The sequence below is a fragment of the Eulemur rufifrons genome, chromosome 19 (assembly GCF_041146395.1).
Source record: "Eulemur rufifrons isolate Redbay chromosome 19, OSU_ERuf_1, whole genome shotgun sequence".
Classification (NCBI taxonomy): Eukaryota; Metazoa; Chordata; class Mammalia; order Primates; family Lemuridae; genus Eulemur; species Eulemur rufifrons.
This window is the reverse complement of record NC_091001.1, coordinates 33,941,544-33,964,848: the sequence shown is the minus strand read 5'-3', so window position 1 is coordinate 33,964,848 and position 23,305 is coordinate 33,941,544. Positions and strand designations below refer to the sequence as shown.

The following is a 23,305-nucleotide window of genomic DNA, read 5'->3' as shown; positions in this document are numbered from 1 at the left end:
AGAAGTGGTGATTGAGGGCAACCTTGTCTGGTTCCAGGTCTAAGCGGGAATGCTTTCAATTTCTCCCTGTTCAGTATAATGTTGGCTGTGCGTTTGTCACATATGGCTTTTATCATTTTGAAGTTAAGTCCTGATCGGTAGACTCAACACTGTTAAAATGTCTATATTACCCAAAGTGATGTACAGATTCAATGCAATCCCTATTAAAATATCAACATTGTTTTTCACAGATCTAGAAAAAATAATTCTATGCTTTGTATGGAACCAGAGAAGACTCTGTATAGCCAAAGCAACCTTAAGCAAAAAGAACGATTTGGGAGGCATCAATTTTCCAGACTTCAAACTATACTATGAGGCCATAGTAACCAAAACAGCATGGTAGGGGCACAAGAACAGAGACATAGACCAGCAGATCAGGACAAGGAACTCAAATATAAAACCATCCTCATATAGGCATCCAATCTTTGACAAAGTAGACAAAAACATACACTGGGGAAAAGAATCCCTATTCAGTAAATGGTGCTGGGAAAATTGGATAACCACATGTAGAAGACTGAAACAAAATCTGCATCTCTCATCACACACAAAAATCAACTCACAATGGATAACAGACTTAAACCTAAGGCATGAAACTATAAGAATTGTAGAAGAAAATATTGGAAAAACTCTTATAGGCACAGAATTTATGAAGAATACCCCAAAGGCAATCACAGCATCATCAAAAATAAATAATTGAGACCTGATTAAATTAAAAAGCTTCTGCGCAGCCAAGGAAACAATCATTAGAGCAAATAGACAGCCTATAGAATGGGGAGAATATTTGCATGCTATATATCTGATAAAGGGCTGATAACTAGAATCTATACATAATCAAATCAGCAAGAAAAATAATCTAACAACTCCATTAAAAAGTGGGCAAAAGACTTGAAAAGAAACTTCAAAAGAAGATAGACTAATGACCAACAAACATGAAAAAATACTCAACATCTCTAATCAGGGAAATGCAAATCAAAATCACAATGAGATATCACTTAACTCCAGTGAGAATGGCTCCTACCAAAAAGTCCCAAAACAACAGATGCTAGTGTGGATGCAGAGAGATAGAAACACTTCCTTACTACTGGTGGGACTGCAAACTAGTACAACGTCTATGAAAAGCAGTATGGAGGTACCTCAAAGAACTAAAGGTGGTACTACCATTTGATCCAGCAATCCCACTGCTGGGTATTTATCCAAAGGAAAAAAAGACTTTTTATAAAGAAGACACCTGCACCTGAATGTTTATAGCAGCACAATTCACAATTGCAAAGATGTGGAAACAGCCCAAGTGCCCATCAGTCCATGAGTGGATTAATAAACTGTGGTATATACCATGGAATATTACTCAGGCATAAAAATGGTGAACTAATACCTCTTGTATTATCCTGGATGGAGCTGGAGACCATTCTTCTAAGTGAAGTATCATAAGAATGGAAAAATAAACACCACATGTACTCACCATTAATCAGTCAACACTTACGTGCACATATAGAAATAACATTCATCAGAAATCAAGCAGGTGGAAGGCGGAGGAGGGGATGAGCAAATTCACGCTTAACATGTACGGTGCACACTATTTAGGGGATGGGCACACGTATAACTTTGACTCAGATAGTACAAAAACAATTCACATAATCAAACGTTTGTACCCCAGTAATAAAATTAAAAAAAAAAAAAAAGACATCTTGAGTCTTGTAAGTTTTTCCTAGAATACAGTAAACTTTCTTAGACACTATTAATGTTTTAGGGAAAAATGGCAAACTTTAGCTGTGATCTAATTTAATCATGAATGTTGCCTCTGTTTTGTTACATTGCTTGGTTATATAGACCAGATTAGATAGTAGGTTGAGAAGCCCTTAGTATGAAACCAGTTTAAGGTTTATATTGAAATGTCTAACTTTTTTCTCTTTTAGTTAAATGAAGTAAGTGAAGAAAACAGGAAGATGGAGATTCAGGCTAAAAGAGTTCAAGCTCGTTTAGATAATTTACAGGTAAGTTACCTGCTCTTCCCGAGATAAAAGTGAATTTTAAAATGATTGCATTTGAATTTACTCACTTTTGATACAATTGTTCTTTAATTTGTGGATATATATACTGTTGCAGAGGAAGTATGAATATATGACAATACAGAGATTGAAGGGAAATTCCCATGCTGCTCATGAAGTGAAAAGTTTAAAACAAGAAAAAGTACCAGTTTCAAAAACTTACAAGGTATGATATGATTGGAATTTCTCCAATGGAAAGCCAAGAAAATTTAATTTGTTCTCTATTCTTTTTTCTGTCATTTAGCAAACATTCTTTTTGGCATGAAAGGATTCACCATAAATTCTTTTACTGGGAAATATTTTTAGAATATTTACAGGGTACTTTTATTTGAAAAAACAAAACAGTGTCAGCAGTGTTCAGGTACAGTAACACTGACAAATCACAACAACTTAAAGTTAACAGCAGCTTTATTGCTTGGTATGTTTTGAGACTCCACAAGCGTTTGGTGTTATTTTTCTATGAATTCTGCAACACATTCCCGAATGGACTCCATGTATTTTTTTTCTCCCTGATAATTTTTCTAACTTGAGGCATAAATTAATACAGTAACATGATACACAAATCCTTATGTGTAAAGTTTGATCAGTTGACAAATGCTTTTACTCATGTAACCTACAACCAAATATAGTGAATTTCTATTACCCTGGAAAGATCCCCTGTCCCCTTCCTGGTCATTCTTTCCTGCCAGAAGCAGCTGTTGATCTGATTTCTGCCACCATGAATTAGTTTTGCCTATTTTAGAACTTTCGTCAATGGACTTGTATAGTTGATAATCATCTGTATAAGATTTCTTTTCCCAACATAATGCTGGGTGTTTTAGTAGTTTGTGTTACTCAGTAGCATTCCATTGTCTGAATATATCATACTTTGTTTATTCATTCTTCTGTTGGCATACTTCTGAACTGTTAATAGTTTTTGTCTATTATGTGTAGAGTTGCTACAAATACTCATATAGAGGGTATTTGTGGATATTCATTTTCATTTCTCTTAGATATATACCAAACTGCAATTTCTGGGTCATAAGGTAGATAGATGTATGTTTTTGAGAAACTGCCAGTTTTTAAAAGTGTACCATTTTGTACTCCTACTAACAGTGTATGAAAGTTCTGGTCGCTCTACAGCCTTGCCAGCATTTGGTGTTTTCAGTCTTTTTCATTTTGACCCTTCTAATGGGTATGCAGTGTTATCTTATTGTGGGCTTTAATCATTTTGATAAATTTTCTAGTTCTTTATATAAAGTAAATTGGAAAAGGTAGAGATTTCATACCCAGGTACTGATGATTTGTTTTCAGTCATCTAATTCTGTTTTTGTGGATTGCTATCTTCTTAATGTTGTCTTTTTATTAATTTGCTTTTTTATTTCTCTGTCTTTTCAGATTTTTTAAAAACCAATTAAATATACCTTAGTTCCCTGCTTAAAGGAAGATTGTGTTTTGAAGAAATACTAAAATCAGTCTAATCTATAAATTATTTGAGGCATCTGGTTCTTAACCTTTTGCCTTTCATTTTCGTAGGATCTCAGAAAATAATTTCCAGGAAAAAATTTTCATATTATGTTCATATGATGTTATACTTTAAAGCCAAAAAAGTAACAACTTATACTGTTGGAAAATATAAAGTTCCATAGTGGAAATTCTTTAGCTTTGTAAATCTTTAAATTTTTTAGAATCTTTTCTTTATAATGGTTCATGCTCTTGAGTTAAGGCCAATTTTACTTTTGGGTAAAAAACTTGTTTGTTTTTTTTTAGAGGTAGGGTCTTGCTTAGTGACCAGGCTGGAGTGTAGTGGCCTGATCATAGCACTGTAACCTCAAATTCTTGGGCTCAAGCGATCCTCCTAAGTAGCTGGGACTGCAAGCATATACCACTACGCTAATATTTTTTACCTTTTGTAGAGATGAGGTCTTACTATGTTGCCCAAGCTGGTCTCGAACTCTTGGCCTTGAGCAATCCTCCTGCCTCAGCCTCCCAAAGTGCTGGGATTATTATAGATGTGAACTACCATGCCTGGCCTGTGGATAAAGAACTTTTATGAAAAGTTTTAATTTTAGTCATAAGATGCAGTTCTTACCATTTCCGTATTATGATAGGTTTTCCTGCCTTTTCTCAGCCAGCATTTAGCATGTTTTTAATATTATAATTAGCAATGTTTGACTTGGAATTTCTTTTGTTTGTTTGGAGAAGTTCTGTTCTTAAACATATATTTTAGTGAAGCACTTTAGGTAAATTTTTCTATAATCACTTACCAAATTTAAGGCTTGCCTTTGAAGTTTTATGAAGTTGTGAACTGGAATAAATGATTTAATTTTTGACGTACAGGTACCACTTAATGGACAAGCTTATGAACTTTTAACTGTCTTCATGGATTGGATTTCGGATCATCATCTTAGCAAAGTGAAACATGAAGAATCTGGAATGGACGGTGAAAAGCCTTTACTCACATTTGCTTCTCAGAGAAATGATATTCAGGAAAAATGTGTAAAGGTTTGTTTTTTTAATTTGAAATACATGACTCAGAAGATATGAAAATTTTAAAAAGGAAAAGCCTATGGTATATTTTACAAGTGAAAAATTATTGAAAGTATTTTTGATAGAAAATTGATCATATGCATAACTGAGTTTTGAAAAAATTCATTTCAGACTTAATTAAAATTAATTTATACTTTTATTTTTGTTAATATGATGGGAATTTTTAACATTCTACTTTTTAAAGTAGAGACCAAACATTTAAAATATAGGTTGTCCCTCAGTATCTGTGTGGGATTGGTTCTAGGACTTCCCATGGCTATTAAAATCCTTCAAATCCCTGATAATCAAATGGAGTAGTGTTTGCATATAACCTATTCACATACTCCTGGATACTCCTGTATATTATAGATTACTTATAATACCTAATACAATGTAATTGCTATGTAAATAGTTGTTGTACTCTATTATTTAGAATAATGACAAAGAACAAAATTCTGTACATGTTCAGTACAGAACCAATTTTTAAAAAAAATATTCTTTCTCTGTGGTTGGTTGAATCCATAGGTGTGGAACCCATGCATACGGAGGACTGATTATACTCCAGAATGCTGAAATTGTATATTAGATTAAACAAATAATCAGTGTGTGAACAATTCATCCTGCACATCATTTTAGGATTCAAAACCCACTAGAATAATTTTTAATTTGTCTTTTGGCATTAAGGGGCAAAAAGTCTATTTTCAGGGAACTAATCATTAACAACAAGAAATGAGTGGTTAAATTACAGACATTAATTTGAATATTAGCACTCATTATTTCTAATTAGCATAAAAGGTCTTTAGAGATTGACAGTGATATTCCATAAGAAATACATGAAAATTTAAACGTAGACATCTAAAGTTTTTTATTTGTTTGTTTTAACATATTTTCAAGAATAACTTCATGATTATTAAATACAGGCTAGGGTTTTTGTTTTAGTAAATTATTTCCAGTTTTCATCCTTATCTGCAAAGTTTCTCGTAAATATCTCTTATGTTAGGGAGAATAATGTCCCCATAGATATTCATATCTTAATCCCTGGAACCTGTCAATATGTTATGTTACATGGTGTCTTAGTCTGTTTTCTGTTGCTTATAGCAGAATGGCTGAAACTGGGTAATTTATAAGTAAAAGGAATTTATTTCTTACAGTTATGGAGGCTAAGTCCAAGGTTGAGAGGCTGTTTGGTGAGTGCCTTCTTATTGGTTGGGACTCTCTGTATAGTCCCAAGGCGGCACAGAGTATCACGTGATAAGAAGGTTGAGTGTGCTAGCTCAGGTTCTCTTCCCCTTCTAATGCTGCCAGTCCCATTCTCATGATAATCCATTAATCCATAAATGGATTGATCCATTAATGAGGGCAAAGCCCTCAAGACTCAACAGCAGCCCACAGCATGGTAATGGGGACCTTCCCAGAGTTGTATGGGAACCCCCAGGGTCCCCTGTCTCCTCAGAGTAGTGCAGCAGCAGCAGCCATGTCTATAGATCCTCCCAGGCTCTTAAAATAGTGCCCGGTTGTAGGTGCTATAGGCTTGGATATCTGTGGGATTTTGTATGGGTTCCCTTTCTGGAACAACATCTCTGTGCAATCTCTAGGCAGCTTCCTACGTTAGGCCCAAGGCCTGCATGAGTCAAAATACTCTCTCATAACCAAGATTGTAGAAGCCTGTTTTGGAGTGTGGAGCCCTGGGGGGTTCTCACTTACTGTTTCCCTATGTCCAGTAGCTTCTCCTGGCTCTCACCCAGTCCCCAGCCAGAAAAACTGCCTTGAACCCTCTCCTTATTTTTGGTTCATCCCGTCACTCCTCTGATGAATCCAAGTGCTGGAGGACCCCTGACTCCCCCATCACTTTAAACTGTACTACGTCCCTGAGTGAAGTCCTGCATCATCTAGGCTTTCTCTCTTAGATGATCTGTTCAAAATATATCTATTTTACTATTATGGTTCTTCTTTGTGGAGGAGGCATATACTACCTGTGTTTAGTCAGCCATCTTGATCCTATTGCTTTAATGTTTTTATCAGATTCTTTCATATATCTCTTTTCCATTATTCATATAGCCATATTTTACATATTGGGATCTTTATTCCATTTGCTCTTTGGTAACCACTTTTTTCATCCCAGAATATGCCGGGGCAATAAATTTAAACCTAGGTTCATCATTTTTCATAATTATTTATGTATTATAAATTTATTTAACCATTTAAGGTTCAGAGACTATCTTGGTATAGGTTAATCTTCTTAAACCAGATGTGCTATTGCTGGACAAAAGGAAATACATATTTAAAATGTCAAGTATATATTGCCATATTGTATTACATATGGTTTTAAAGTGAAGATTTTTTTGTTGGAAAACTCTTCTTTTTTCTTTTTTTTAATATAATTTCTAGCAAATTATGGTAATTGATTTCAGACATCTAAAAATACTGTGCCTTTATATTTTCCATCATTTTATCTTTAGCTTTTGCCTGTGATGACAGAGCAGCTACAGTGGATGCCATTTGTGAACGCCAAACTTCACGAGCCCTTTGTAAAATTTATATATTGGTCACTAAGGCAGCTAGATGCTGGAACACAGGTAATTGATTAATAGGAATCTATCTTCAAGTAATATTCTATTTAATATTATTTTTCTTGATTTTTTTCTTTTTTTTTTTTTTTTGCATGTGTTCTCTTTATATTTTGGAATAATCTTCTCTACCTATAAGATATCTTGCTGGGATTGTGATAGAGATTGCATTAAACCTGTATATCAATTTTAGAATAATTGACATCTTTACTGTGTGAGTCTCCCAATTCATGAACAAAAAATGTCTCTTCACTTATTAAAACTTGGATTTCTTTCATCAGTGTTGTATAGTTCTCAGCATAAAATTCTTTTTTTTTTTTTTTTTTTTTTTTTTTTTTGAGACAGAGTCTCGCTCTGTTGCCCGGGCTAGAGTGAGTGCCGTGGCGTCAGTCTAGCTCACAGCAACCTCAGACTCCTGGGCTGAAGCGATCCTACTACCTCAGCCTCCCGAGTAGCTGGGACTACAGGCATGTGCCACCATGCCCGGCTAATTTTTTGTATATATATATATTTTAGTTGGCCAGATAATTTCTTTCTATTTTTAGTAGAGACGGGGTCTCACTCTTGCTCAGGCTGGTCTCGAACTCCTGACCTCGAGCGATCCACCCGCCTCGGCCTCCCAGAGTGCTAGGATTACAGGCGTGAGCCACCGCGCCCGGCCAGCATAAAATTCTTGTGCTTTTTTTTTTTTTTTTTTTTTTTTTTAGATTTTCAGCTGAGTATTTGAGTTTTTTGAATGGTTTTAATTGGTACTGTCTTTTTAATTTTGATGTTCATGTGATCATTGATACTATATACAAATATAATTGATTTTTCAGTTTATTTTGTATCCTGTGACCTTGACCTTATTAACTGGAGGAGTTTTCTTGAAGATTCCTTTGGATTTTCTACAGACTATCATGTTATATGCAAATGGGGATTTTTTTGTTTTCTCTATATATGCCTTTAATTTTCTTAGCTAGAATTTTTACCAGAATGTTGAATTTGAGTGGTGAGCAGACATTCTTCCCTTGTTCCCCATCTTAGGGGAAATATTCACTCTGTCACCATTAAGTATAATATTAGTTGTGGCATTTTTATAGATGCTTTTTTCTCAAGTTGAGTTAGTTCCTCCTTTTTCCTGTTTCTCTGAGGTTTTTATCTTGAATGCATGTTGAATTTTTTCAATGCTTTTTCTGCATTGGTTGATGAGATCATGTGATTTTTTTTTTTTTCATCTTTACCTTGTTAATATGGTAGATTACATTCTCTTTCAAATATTGAATCAGCCATGCATCCCCAGAAGAAAGCTACTTGGTTGTGCTGTTTAATTCTTTTTATATATTGTTGAATTCTGTTTGCTAATATTTTGTTAAGGAATTTTGCATCTGTATTAATGAGAGATATTGGTCTATAGTTTTATTTGTTTTGAACTGTCTGATTTTGTATGAGGGTAAGCTAGGTTCATAAAATGAATTGAGAAGTATTCCATCCTTTTTATGTTATGGAAGAAATTATATAGAGTTAGTGTTAATTCTTATTTAAACATCTGGTAGAATTCTCCAGTGAAACTGCCCAGACCTTCAGATTTCTTTTGGGGGAGGTTTTAAATTATGAATTCAAGTTCCTTAATAGCTATAAGGCTCTTCTAATTAAGTAATTCATATTAGTGATTTCTAATAGTTGGTGCTTTTTGAGTAGTTGAACCATTTTGTCTAGTCAAATTTATGTGTGTGGAGTATTTCATAGTATTCTCTTATCCTTTTGATATCTTCAGTATCTGTAGTGATAGCCCTATTTCATTTCTGATAAGGGTAATTCTTGTCTTCTTTCTTTGTCATTTCTGCTAGAAATTTATCTATTTTATTGATCTTTCAAAGGATCATGTCTTTCATTGATTTTTTTTCTATTTTTCTGTTTTCAGGTTCATTGATTTCTTTATTATTTCCTTACTTCTGCTTGCTTTGGATTTATTTTCCTCTCACTTTTCTAGATTACTGAAGTAAAAACTTAGATTATTGACTTGAGACTTTTCTTCTTTTTTAATATATACATTTAGTGTTATTTTCCTGTCAGCCCTGCTTTAAGCATGTTTCACAAATTTTGATATGTTGCATTTTCATTTACATTCAATTTCATGCATTTTTTAATTTCCCTTGATACTTCCTCTTTGACCCATGAATTATTTAGTAGTTTGTTGTAGGTCATTTTGTTACCTTTCTGTTTTTCTAGTTTAGTTGTATTGTTGAGGTTGTTTTGTGGCTCAGGATATGTATTCTGTTGTTGGGTGGTTTGTTGCATAAATGTCAGTTTAATCCTATTGGTTGATGGTGTTTGTGAGTTGTTTTATATCCTTGCTAATATTTTATCTAATTGTTCTATTAATTGTTGAGAGATGGCTATTGAATTCTCCAACTATCATTGTAGATTTATATGTTTCTCCTATTAGTTTCATCTGTTTTTGCCTCATATATGTTGTAACTCTGTTGCTTGGTGCATATACATTTAGGATTGTTATATTTTCTTGGTGGATTGGCCCTTTTACCATTTTATAATGTCCTTCTATGTCTTGGATGGTTTTCTTTGCCACTGAAGTCACTTTATCTGACACTAATATAGCCACTCTGCTTTCCTTTGATTCATGTTATCATGATATATCTTTTTCCATTCTTTTGCTTTGACATGGTTATATCGTTATATTTGAAATGAGGTGGGTTTTTTTTATAGGCACCATGTAGCTAGGTTCTTTGGGTTTTTTTTTTTTTTTTTATTGTTTGCTTGCTTTTTTCTTTTTTAAGAGATGGGGGAATCTCACTATTTTGCTCAGTCTGGCTTCAAACTCCTGGACTCAAGCGATCCTCCTGCTTCAGCCTCCTGAATAGCTGGGAGTACAGATGTGTGCTACTGCAACCAGCTTGGATTTTTTTCTTAATCAACTTTGTTAAGCTATGTCTTTTTTTTTTTTTTTTTAACAATCACATAAGGAAGCATCTATTTGAGGTTTAACATGAAATCATACAAACAAAATGCATATAAACACAAATCCACATTGAGTCATAACACAGAGAGCAAAGGACAAAGTAAAAACAAAGAAAACTAATTGGCAGCTATATACAGTTGGACACAGTTGTGTCTTGTACACTAGAAAGTCTTTTACAAAATAATCATCTTAGATCAACAGAAGACCAATCTTCAATGTCATTCTGCAAGATAAGTTACATTAGCATCTCCTCCTGTTTTCTCCAATGTCCTCCTTTAGTATGGATGGTAATTGTTTTGGTGATTGCCACCCCCTCGAGATGCCTTGCCGTAAGTGCTCTGTTGGCCACTGTAGTCTGCATATCCCTGTCCATATCCATAGTTCCCATAGTTATACCCAGTATAATCATATCCACCATAGCCACTATAGTTTTGATCACCACCATAGGCACTATTGTAATTTCCATATCCTTGATCATAATAAATCCTTGGTCCCAGTTTTGGCCCTGACCTTGGCCTCTACCCCTAGTACCACCTCGTCCACTGGCTGCAGCACCTCTTCCCCCTTTTTGTAGTTGCTGTTGCTGCCTATATACTTCTTTGGGTTGTGCAACTTTGATTTCACACTTCCCAGAACCAATTTGATGGTATCTGCTTTCTAACAGTTTCTTCACTGGCTCTTCATCTGTGTATGTGATAAAACAAAATCCTCTTCTTTCATTTGTTTTTGTATCCATGGGAAGTTCAATATTTTCTTTCTCTCCAGAGGCTCCAAAATATTCTTTAATTTGTTCTTCAGAAGTATCTGGGCTCAATCCACCCACAAAAACCTTTTTAGGGGGCTCTTTCCCTTTTAAAGCTTTGGCCCTTGTGGGGTCTATCAATTTGCCATCCAGTTTGTGTTCTTTCAGCTCCAAAACCTTATCAACACTAGTAGCATCTTTGAAAAGCACAAATCCAAATCGTCGTGATCTTCCAGTGACTGGATCTGTTTTAATTGTGCAGTCTACAACTTCCCCAAATCGAGACAAATACTCAGTCAGATCTTTCTTGCTTGTATCCCAGCTCAAGCCTCCAATAAACATTTTACCGTCATCCTGCTGGTTCTTGCTCACGTTGATCTTGGATCCCTCTGCGAACTCCTCTGTGTTGCTGTACTTGTTCGTGTCCTCCATGGCGGCGGCGCTGTCGGCAGAGGGGTGCTGGCGCGTGGTCCGGGTCGTGGTGGTGGAGCGTTGTATCATCTCGGTGTCTTAATTGGTGTTTTTAGGCCATTTACAATTAATGTACTTACTGGTATGTTAGGGCTTAAACTGTAACTTTATTTTTTGTTAACCTTTTTTTTTGTTTCTGTTTTTATTTCTTTTGTTTCTTTTTTCTGCTTTCTTGTGGGTTAACATTTTCATTTATCTATAGTGTTTTGAGGTAATCTCTGAATAGCTTTTTATGTAGTTCTTCTTGGTATTACATTTGGTTTAATTTAGGATCTTTAAGATGGAAAGCATTCCTCCAATGATTAAGAGAAAGACAAGATGGAAATAAAGATTTTGTTACTTACAGGTCTTGGGGTTACATGGCATACCTGGAGGCCACACATGGAGGTCAGGGAGTGAAGACAGGATGAAAGAGAGAGAGGGACCCATGGATCAACACCTTTACTGAGGTTTAGGGTGTTATCCAAGCAGATTTCCATGAGGAGTTTTAATTGTCAAGTTTAAACAAGTAGGCACAAGTTCCAGGAGGCCACACAGTTGACTGAGAGATAGTCACTGTGGTATATATGCACAGTCCATGTAGGGTGTGAGGGTCAGTGAGGCAAGTCAAGTAGGATATATCTAGCTATCCCGCAGGGAAGTGGTCACCAGGAAGCAGTTGTATAAGGAAGAGACCTGGATCGACCACACTGAGGGGGTGGAGTGTATAGAATTGGAAATTGTGTTAAGGGTGACTGAGCCCTGCTTCTGGTATGAGAAAGCCCAACTTATATTTAAAATGGATACCAAGGCAACTTAAAGTTACAAGGATTCACTACACCATTATGTGTAAATAACTTATTATAATCTACTGGTATTGCTATTTTACCAGTTTAAGTAAAATGTAGAAACCTTACCTCCCTTTCATCTCTTAACCTCCTCCCTTTATAATATAATTGCGTTAAATGTTTTCCTACATACATTTAGAACATTAGACAGTGTCATCATTTTTGCTTCAACCATCAAACATAATTTATAAAACTGAAGAAGAGGGGGAAAGTCTACTGATTTACCAATACTTTTGCTTACTGTGTTCCTTCTTCCTTCCAGGTGTTCTCACAGTTCCTTCTTTTATCATTTCCAGTCTAGAGAACCTCTTTATCTGTTCTTCTAGGACAGATCTGCTGATGACAGATCCTCTTAGTTTTTGTTTATCTTAACATATCTTGATATCCTTTCATTCCTGAAGGATATTTTCATTGGGTGTTAGATTTTGGAATGGCAGTTCTTTACTTTCAGTGCTTGCAAAATGTGCCAATTCCTTCTAGCCTCCATGGTTTCTGAGAAGAAATCTACTGTTGTTTGAATTATTAATATGTTCCCCATGTAAGGTGTCATTTAACTCTTGCTGCTCTCTATACATATATATATATTTTGTGTTTAGTTTTCACAAGGTTAGGAATGATAGGTCTTGATGTTCATCTCTGTAGATTTATCCTGTTTGGGGTTTGCTCAGCTTCTTCAGTATCCACACTTTTTTTTTTTTTTTTTTCCTGCCAAATCTGGGATATTTTCAGTCATCATTTCTTCAAGTATTTTTTCAGCCCTACCTGATTTTTCCTCCCCTTCTGGGATTCTGATGACATGATTTTACATCTCTTATTATGGTCTCTCAGTTACTTGAAGTTCTAGTGGTGATGGTAGTTGTTGCTTTTCTAGTTTGTCTTCAATTGTTCAGGTTGAGTATTTTCTGTTGATTTATTTTCCAGTTAACCGATGCTTTCCTCTATCCCCTCCATTTTCTATTGAGTTTTTTTTTTTTTTTAATTTTGGTTATTGTATTTCCAGTTCTAAAATTTCCATTTGATTCTTCTATATATTATCAGTAGGACTTTTTCTTTGATGAGATTTTTCTGAAAGTGTTTGCAATTGCTCATTTTATCATGACTGCTTTAAAATCTTTGTCAGATAATTCTAACTTCTTGTCATATTGATAGTGGCAGTGTTTGATTGTCTTCCTTCAGTTTGAGATCTTTCTCGTTCTTGGTATGATGAGTGATTTTAAATTGAAAAATAGACATTTTGGGTCTAGATTACTTTTAGCAAAGATTGTTATATCCTTAGGTAAAGCTTCAGCTACAATCAAAAATGCTATTTTTGTGATTTCTTTTTGTCTTCTTCAATGAAAGGGAAATACTAGCCACACATGTATTTTTAAGTTTATTTTTTCATTATAAAAGTAGTGTAAAGCATTAGAGATAATAAAAAGGCAAGAAATAAGTAAAATGGCCTTAATCCTATCATTTTAGCATACTATAAATAGAAATTTGAAATATTTTTTCTATTATCTTTTTCACACAAAGGTTTTAAAACACACATGTATTATTTTTAAAAATCTTAACTATATATATATGCATACACACATACACATACACACTTTTTTTTATTTTTAAAGAGATAATGTCTCAATCTGTCACCTAGGTTGGAGTGCACTGGCATGATCTGAGCTCACTATGGTCTGAAACTCCTGAGCTCAAGAGATCCTCCTGCCTTAGCCTTCCCATTAGCTAGGACTACTGGTGTGTGCCACCACACCCGACTAATTTTTTAAATTACTTTTTTGGTAGAGTCAGGGCCTTGCTATGTTTCCCAGGCTGATCTCAAATTCCTGGCCTCAAGCAATCATCCCATCTTGGCCTCCCAAAGTGCTAGGATTACAGGTGTGAGCCACCATGCCCAGCCAACAATATATTTAAGTTAGATTGATCTACTTGTGCCTCCTACCACCCAATCATTTGGCCTTTGATACCCACAAAATCTCAATATATTTGTTTCTGATTTTAGATCCTGAAATCAAAAGTTGAAACTTGTTATCCACATTGCAATATCAATACTGAATTGGGAACAAGTTGGTCACAAATACCCATGCTACAAAGCTCAATGACAGGAGAGTCTGGTTTAAGCACACTCATCTCCAACAGTTTGAAATGGTTTCCTTTCATTTGATTCTTAATGGATATGTGGAATGCCATTAGATTATATGTCATTTTAGGGGTAGTTCTATGCTATTATTTCTGTTTTGCCCATTTTCTTGTTTTAGTTTATTCTCTGTGAGAATTATCCATGATTCTAACCTAGCATTTTATTCTTTTGAAATTGTAAATAGTTTTTAGAATCACTGTGACCTTCATGGGCAGAGTGAGCTTAAGGCAGTGAGGTGCTGGATGGTCATTTACATATGCAAACACAGTTAAGATGTACCTGATAAGCCAGTTGTCAGTGATGGTGGATAAATGAGGAACTGAGAGTTCATCTCTTTTGTGGTCACACTTCTCTGTGCCAGAAATATAGCACGATCTTATGTTCTTACATGTTTTAGAAAAATACAAAGTCATAGGTAAATAATTTCTTAAAAGTTGATTATAAAACTGTCACTTTCCAACCTTGCATATTTTCAACTTTTAATTAGCAAAAAAGTTCACTTTTAGTTCATATATTTGACTGTAGTACTTAAAATAGGTAAGTATTTTCTAAACATGAATAAATATACAAAGATCGTATATATTTTTAACAGCATTCAACTATGACATCAACATTGAGGAGATTGGGTGAAGACATATTTAAAGGAGTAGTAACTAAAGGAAATCAGGATAATTTTTTAGAGCATTCTGTGGAGAATAAACCAAAGACAGCTGCTTTTTTTAAGAGCTCCAATTTGCCACTGAGATTTTTATCAACCTTAATTGTTCTCAAAACAGTCACTCAAGGTAAGCTTTTACGTGTTCTTATGGTATAAATTTGGTAAACAGGAGAGAATTCTGTATAATAAAGCAATTCTTTTGTAGTCAAATATGTTGTATATTTTTGGAATGAGATTTTGAGTTTTATAATGGCACATTATAAAAAACTACTTGTATTTGCTGAATTTGAGAAATAAAGTCGTTAGTTGGATTGTTGCCTCCTCCCAGAAAGCCTGGTTGATTCTCTTAGGTCATGTTTCCATAATACCCTTTGCTTACCACTATTGTTCTACTTGCCACATAAGATTCAAATTGCTAGTTTATTATTTTCCACTAGTGAATGGCTTGGAAAACTGTGTCACCTGGGCTAGAGTGCCATGGCATCAGCCTAGTTCACAGGAACCTCAAACTCCTGGGCTCAAGCAATCCTTCTGCCTCAGCCTCCCAAGTAGCTGGGACTACAGGCATGTGCCACCATGCCTGGCTAATTTTTTCTATATATTTTTAGTTGTCCAGCTAATTTCTTTCCATTTTTAGTAGAGACAGGGTCTCGCTGTTGTTCACACTGGTCTCGAACTCCTGAGCTCAAACGATCCTCCAGCCTCAGCCTCCCAGAGTGCTAGGATTACAGGCATGAGCCACTGCGCCCGGCCAAAATAACTTTTATTTTGTTTTATTTTTTTTGAGACCGAGTCTCACTCTTACCCAGGCTAGAGTGCCGTGGCGTCAGCTTGGCTCACAGCAACCTCAAAACTCCTGGGCTCACGCGATCCTCCTGCATCAGCCTCTCTAGTAGCTGGGACTACAGGCATGTGCCACCATGCCTGGGTAATTTTTTTATATATATTTTTAGTTGTCCAGCTAATTTCTTTCTATTTTTAGTAGAGACGGGAGTCTCGCTCTCGCTCAGGCTGGTCTCGAACTCCTGACCTCGAGCGATCCTCCCGCCTCGGCCTCTCAGAGTGCTAGGATTACAGGCATGAGCCACCACGCCTGGCCCAAAACAACTTTCAGTGGGACAGGATAAAGAATCTGTAAATAGACCTATACATTTATGGTCAGGTGATTTTTCCACAAGTTGCCCAGGGAATTCAGTAAGAAAAGGATAATCCTGGCCACAATGGTACATCCATATGCAAACAGACAAACAAGAAAGTACCTCAACTCTTACAACACGTACAAAAATTATCTTGAAATGTATTGTAAACCTAAGTTGGAGTTAAAACTCTAAACTTCCAGAAGAAAGCATGAGACTATTTTAATGACCTTATGACCTTGGATTTGGAAAATTTTTCTTAAATAGGATTCAATATGCATGAATTATAAGAACTTAATAAATTGGACCTTATCAAAATTAAGAATTTTGGTTTTTCAAAAGACTCTTATGAAATGAAAATGGAAGCCAAAGAGTGGGAGAAATTATTTGCAAATCATATATCTGATAAAGGACTTGTATCTAGAATACATAAAGCACTTTCTTACAACTAAATAAGGTGAAAATTCAATAACAATGGGAAACAGATTTAAACAGAACCTCATCAGTGAAGACATATGAATAGCAAAGAAGCATGTATAAAGATGCCCAGCATCATTACTCGTTAGGAAATTGCAGACTCAAACCACAATGCGATACCATTACACATCAGTGAAATGACTAAAAGTAGATACTATACCAAATGCTTGTGAGAATTCAGGACACCTGGAACTCTTATTCATTGCCAGCAGGAATGTGAAATGGTGTCACCACTTTGGAGACCACTTTGGCTGTTTTTTAAGAAGTTTATTAAAAGTTGAACATACTGTTTACTGTATGATTCATCCATTCCACTCCATTTCCATTGTCCCAAAAGGAATGAAAGCATATATACACACACATACTTGGTCACAGCCTGTTCGTAGCAACTTTATTTATAATAGCGCCAACTAGAAACAGCCAAAATGTCCATCAAGAGGTGAATAGAAAAACAAATGGTGTTATATCCACACAATGGAATACTACTAGGCGATAAAGAGGAATAAACTATTGTACATGCAACAAAATGAATGAATCTCAGTTATGCCAAGTGAAAGAAACGAGATAAAAATGTATATTCTGTATGATTGTAAAATTCTAGGAAATGCAAAATCATCTGTAATAACAGAAGGTAAATTAGTGATTACCTGGGGGTGACTGTTGGTGGTAGAGGGAGGTATTGCAAAGGGCATGAGAAAGGTTTTGGGGGTGACAGATTTTTCCTGGTTGTGGGGATGGGTTCAGAGGTGAGAAAACTCACCAAATTGTGTACTTTAAATAAGTGAAACATTTTGTATGTAATTATACTTCAGTAAAGCTAAAAAACATAGTATGTGCATATATTAACAATTTTTAAATGCTATTATTTATGAATAGAAAGAAAAAGTATGCATGACTCTCCAGGAAACCCTGAGGTGTTTAATAGCCTGATTTATATTCTCTGTAGTTTCCTCTGCTTAACCTCCAGGTTCATCTCTGTAGATCTAATTCCTTATTTTTAATATATTTTGTTTAGTTTCTTTCACTTCTTAGGCAACAGTTATTTAATCATCATCCTATCAATGGGATATTCCAATTGTTTCTCATTTTTGTCACTACAAATAATGATACAATACATATCTTTATACATATCATGAAGTATTGAAACATTTTATTTAGGTACAGTAAATTTATCAAGGTGAGATTGATACATGAAAGGATATATGTATTTTAAATTTTAACAAGTATTTTCAGATTCCTTTTCAGAGAGACTGTAGCTGTTATGTCCATTCAGCAATATTTATTGTATGTACAATATAATACATACTGCTATTTTTTACATTTGTCAGTCTCATTGGGCAAACACATTGATAGTTTCACATAATGATTTTTATTTGCATTCTGTTGACTGACAGTGAGGTTGACCACTTTTTATATGTTTTTTGGAAATTTGCATTTTCTCTTCTGTAAATTTCCTGTTCATATCCTTGATTTATTTTCTATTAGATGATTTCTCTTTTTATTTATTGGTTTTTTAAAAAATAATATTGGTTCTTGTCAGGCGCAGTGGCTCATGCCTGTAATCCTAGTACTCTGGGAGGCCAAGGCGGAAGATTGCTTGAGCTCAGGTGTTCAAGACCAGTCTGAGCAAGAGCAAGACCCCATCTCTACAGAAAAGAGAAAAATTATCTGGGCATCATGGCATGCACCTGTAGTCTCAGCCACCAGGAAGGCTGAGGCAAGGGGATTGCTTGAACCCAAGAGTTTGAGGTTGCTGTGAGCTACAATGATGCCACTGCACTTTAGCCCTGGCGACAGAATGAGACTCTGTCTCAAAAATAATAATGATAATAATGATAATAATACTGGTCCTTTTTATGTCCTATGTGATATAGAATTTTTCCAGTCTGTCATTTGTTTATGGTTTGTCTTGCCAAACCAAAATTTTAAATTTTTATTTAGTTAAATAATATCTATTTGCTATGATTTCTGAATTTCCTGTTTAAAAATTATATTATAAATTTTCTTATAATATTTTTCTCTTTTACATTTAGGTCTTTAATTCAGCTGAAATTTTAAAAATATGTGTGATGTGAGATAAGTTTAATTAGTGTTTCCATATCAGAAATATTTGATAATAATTCTTACAGGTTTGCGCAAATATATATTTTTGTTTGTTTTGGAGACAGGGTCTTCTTGCTCTGTTGCCTTTGCAAGAGTCATCATAGCTCACTGCAACCTCAAACTCCTGAGCTCAAGCAATCTCCCTACCTCAGCCTCCCAAGTAGCCGGGGCTACAGGTGCACACCACCACACCTGGCTAATTTTTCCAATTTTTTGTAGAGATGGGGGTCTCACTCTTGTTCAGGCTCGTCTCGATCTCCTTTCTGGCCTCAAGCCATCCTCCTCCCTTGGCCTCCCAAAGTGCTAGGGTTACAGGTGTAAGCCACCATGCCTGGCTACATTAATGTATTTTTATTCTACCCAAAATGAACGCTTCATGAATTTGTGTGTCATCCTTGCACAGTACATTTATATATTTTTAAGACATTTATATTTAAAAAATTTTTTAGAAGTATTATATAAGTAATGAATACATCTATTTTTTTTATTTTATTAAAACAGTGTTCAAAATACTTATACACTTACCTCCCCACTCCCCTTCCCCCCATAAAAACTTCTGTGTTTTTCTGCAGAGAGAATCTGTTACAATTTTGGTGTACTTACTTTTAGACCTTTTAAACTTTTGTATACATATATATTTGAACCTTTCGAAAACACAGCATTACTTTGGGTTTATCTTCTTATTAAAAAAATTCCAATTATACTGTGCTGCTCTACAAATTACTGTTTTCACTCAACAATCTCTTTATAATTTATTTGTATTGACATAATATCTAGTGAATTATAAGCTTTCTATGATAATTGGTAATAAAGGCTCTAACCAGAGTTCACGTAATGGTATCTCTTGTTCATCCTAGTAACTTTTTGATTGTCTTACTTATTTTTCGTATGCATTTTGTCAAATTTCTAAGTTAATTTTTTAAAAGTTAAATTCCTTTTCACCCAGGGATGTCTCTTTACAAAACCAATATAAGCATTTCTTTATCCTGTAGGATAAAGTCTTCATGAGTAGATGGGAAAAGTCTTCATGAGTAGATAGACAACTTCCAATAGACTTTAGTTAGATTTTTTTATTATTGTTTCCTATTTCTGAAAAGTGTTTATGTTTAAAAAGTTAACTTTTTAACTTTATAATATGAAATGGAAGTTGAAAAATCAGACTAATTCTTCATTAATTTATCATTTTGAAAGACATATATACATTGATTTTTACCTTTCATCTAAATACACAATTATGAATACACAATTGATATTCTCTTAGTTTGAAAAATTTTATTCACATGTTCATTCTGATTGTGAAAATGGTTTTAAAACATTCTTATTAAAGAGATAGCAAAGAAACTACTTAGAACTCACTTACAGATATGTTTTAAAGCTATTTTCAAAATCACTTGGAAGAGTCCACAGATATTTGTATATAAATTGGTAGTTGAAAGCAATCTTTTAGGTCTAATTTGGTATCAGATAAGCTTTCAGAGATGCAATAAAAATTGAAAAATTAGTTGAAACATTACTAGACTGTCAGAATGAATATAATTAACTGGTTTAGTATCTTATTAAAAATCTAAAGGATACATTTTTAAAATAGTAAATTGTATTTTAAAAGTTACAGGATTGCATTATGGTATTAAAAAATTACCACCCTTCATAAAAACATCCTTTCCCAATTTTGATTAATTGGCAAAGCTCATAAAAGGACAAAGTAGTCCACCAATGTTGTAAAACCACCCCCAATTTGCCGTTTTATGACAAACACATCTGTTATTAATTTTTGTTAAATTCACTTTTTTTCCCTGTAACATTTTATTTCTTTTCTAAAAAGTGTTTATAGCAAAATGTTAACAGCTGTTAAATCTACAGCATGGGTATTTTTCACACCATTTTCTCTATTTTCTCTGTGTTTGAAAAGTTTGGAATTAGTCTTTTAAAATTAAAAATATTTTTTAATGGGAGCTTCAGAGATTTTTTAAAAACTGTGCCAGCTTCCATGGGAAATAGGGTGAGAACCCAGAGAGGCCCCCAGATCCTTTGATTACTATTTTAAAAAGATGTCTACTTGCTTGTGTAGTACATCCTGGCAGTCTGTTTCATGGGAAAGCAGCTCTGTGGGCTAAATGATAGATGTACCTCAAGAAAAAAAGGAGGAGGAGTGGTCATTGGGGTCTGTAGTTCAAAATGTTTGGGAAATTTTAGGATAAGCAAAATTTGATAATTTTATTTAATGTCCTAATGGGCATTATGAATCTCTAAAACTTGAATATACTGTATGTAACATTTCCCAAACTTTAACTTTCAAACCCTTTGTGGAAGAGCAGTATGGAGGACTAATTTCTGAGGAAGACAATTTGGGAAATACTGTCTTACAGTTTATGAAGTGCCTTTGTAATACCTTTTGAAGATTTACATTACCCTGAGGAATGCTTTCTCTACACTCAGGAGGGAGAGGAAATTAACATGAAGAAAGAAAGGTGAATGGCTCCAAATTCACATCAGTATCAAATTCCAGAGCTGATCAGCTGATTTCCTTTTTGACTTTGCGTTTTCTGAGTAGGCTGAAGGTTCGAAGGAAGCTGTTGGATCTTAATTTCTGTAATCTTGGGATACAGCAAGAAAGCCAACTAAAAGAGCTAGGATAGGAAAAATTTACCTAATAAATACTATTAGGAGAATGAGAAAAATAAAGTTTAGTTATATTTCTTTTTTTTTTTTTTTTTGAGACAGAGTCTCACTCTGTTGCCCAGGCTAGAGTGAGTGCCGTGGCGTCAGCCTAGCTCACAGCAACCTCAAACTCCTGAGCTCAAGCGATCCTCCTGTCTCAGCCTCCCGAGTAACTGGGACTACAGGCATGAGCCACCATGCCCGGCTAATTTTTTCTATATATGTTTTTAGCTGTCCATATAATTTCTTTCTATTTTTAGTAGAGATGGGGTCTCGCTCTTGCTCAGGCTGGTCTCGAACTCCTGAGCTCAAACGATCCGCCCACCTCGGCCTCCCAGAGTGCTAGGATTACAGGCGTGAGCCACCACGCCCGGCCTAGTTATATTTCTTATAATGCACTGCAGTAAATTCTGGGAGGATTAAAAATTTAAACACAAGAAAACTCTTAAATTATAATAGACAACTCTGATAAGAAGATGTTTCCTATTTATAAAATAGAAATATCAGTTACAAGATTAATAAATTTAGTAGAAAAAATAAAGGAAATAAATGTGCTTAGATAATACACATAATATTAAATGCTTAATTACCCAACTATATATAGATCTATAAAGATGATCCCTGATTATACTGAATAGATTGTTCAATAAGAATCAGCATACATAGTATTACTTGGGATGAATTTGGCACTATAATGCTAGGCCCTTTATAATATTATCTCGGAATCTTATTTCCTCCATATCAGTGAGGCTTACACAAAGGTTAGATAATTGCGCCACGGTAATACAACCAGCATTTGACAGAGTCTAATTTAGCCCAGCTCTATCAACTTTTAAAGTTCACCCTCTCAACCCTACTATATGACTTCCTAAGACAATATACTTCCTGAGATAACCAAATAAATAACACTTACTTACCACTTACTATATTATGGGCTGAGCACTTTATGTATATTAAGTCATTTAATCCCTACAATAAGGTATGATATGTCAGTATTATTGTTTCAGTTTTTCAAATGAGGAAATTGAGGCATAGAGAAGTTAAGCCTCCACACTTAACCACTATGCTATGCCGAATCTCTGAAATAAAATTTAATTATAAGATATAATCTTGTATCTATTACTCAAAAAAGTAAAATGATCAAATATAATATATCACTGAGAGGATACAGGCACAATTTTTGTTGTATTGTAAATTATAATAATTTTGAAGGGCATTCTGCTAACAAGCACCACCAAAATGCAATGTGACCTTTCATGGGATTTATTGCAAGGAAATAATTTAAAAGGGAAAAAACTTCAAAGGTATTAATGTGCTATTTGTAATAATGATAAAGGATAAGTAACTGACAAACCCATGATTGGAATAGTCAAGGAAATGAACATTAACTGAGTTCTTGCACTGTTGCTGACATTGTTCTTGGTTATTTCAAATTTATTCCCCACAGTAACTTTATGAAGTAGGTGGTGTTGCCATTTTCACAGAAGAGCAAACTGAGGGCCAGGCAAATGTCATGGACCCAGATCTTTCTTGATCCCGAATATTGGACCCTTAATATCATTATGAAGACAGTACTATATTATATGTCATTAACAATTATAATTATGGAGATGTGGGAATCTATGTGGAAGCATTGTAATTAATAAAACCTCTAATATGTACACACTAATCTGTAAGTTATGATATGTCATTGTTAAAAGAGGTCATAGGAATTTTATCTGATAGAAGTATTTGGTTTAGGGATAGCTTCTATATTTAATTAAAATATATATATATTTTTTAATACGTGTTTTAGGGCTAGTTCTGCCCTTTCCTACATGGCACTTGGTCCTCAACTTAGCAGATTTATTTGGTTTTTAATTATGTACTTATACCTCAGGTCTAGAGAAATGTAGGGGATTATTGCAATTTTCAGGTAACAAGACGGTTTGATTGGTAGGAAGCCAGTATAATGTAGTAGTTGAGAACTTTAGCAGTGTAG

The 23,305-nt window shown here is 34.6% G+C and overlaps 1 protein-coding gene and 1 pseudogene across 8 annotated transcripts in view; one reads left to right on the top strand and one right to left on the bottom strand.

Moving 5' to 3' along the window:
• CCDC138 (coiled-coil domain containing 138) overlaps positions 1–23,305 on the top strand; it is a 90,480-nt gene that overhangs the window by 33,427 nt on the left and 33,748 nt on the right. For 7 of the 8 annotated variants that reach the window (XR_011236180.1, XM_069494302.1, XM_069494303.1 and 4 more), the window contains 5 exons: positions 1,953–2,030; positions 2,143–2,250; positions 4,404–4,568; positions 7,052–7,168; positions 14,885–15,077. Coding sequence is in view for 7 of the 8 variants with exons in the window: in XM_069494302.1 (XP_069350403.1) it covers positions 1,953–2,030; positions 2,143–2,250; positions 4,404–4,568; positions 7,052–7,168; positions 14,885–15,077 (661 nt within the window). In the remaining variant the exon portion in view is untranslated. The remainder of the gene's footprint in view (positions 1–1,952; positions 2,031–2,142; positions 2,251–4,403; positions 4,569–7,051; positions 7,169–14,884; positions 15,078–23,305) is intronic. The other variant, XM_069494304.1, reaches the window with a different exon arrangement.
• On the bottom strand, positions 10,365–11,331 carry LOC138399813 (heterogeneous nuclear ribonucleoprotein D-like pseudogene; annotated as a pseudogene).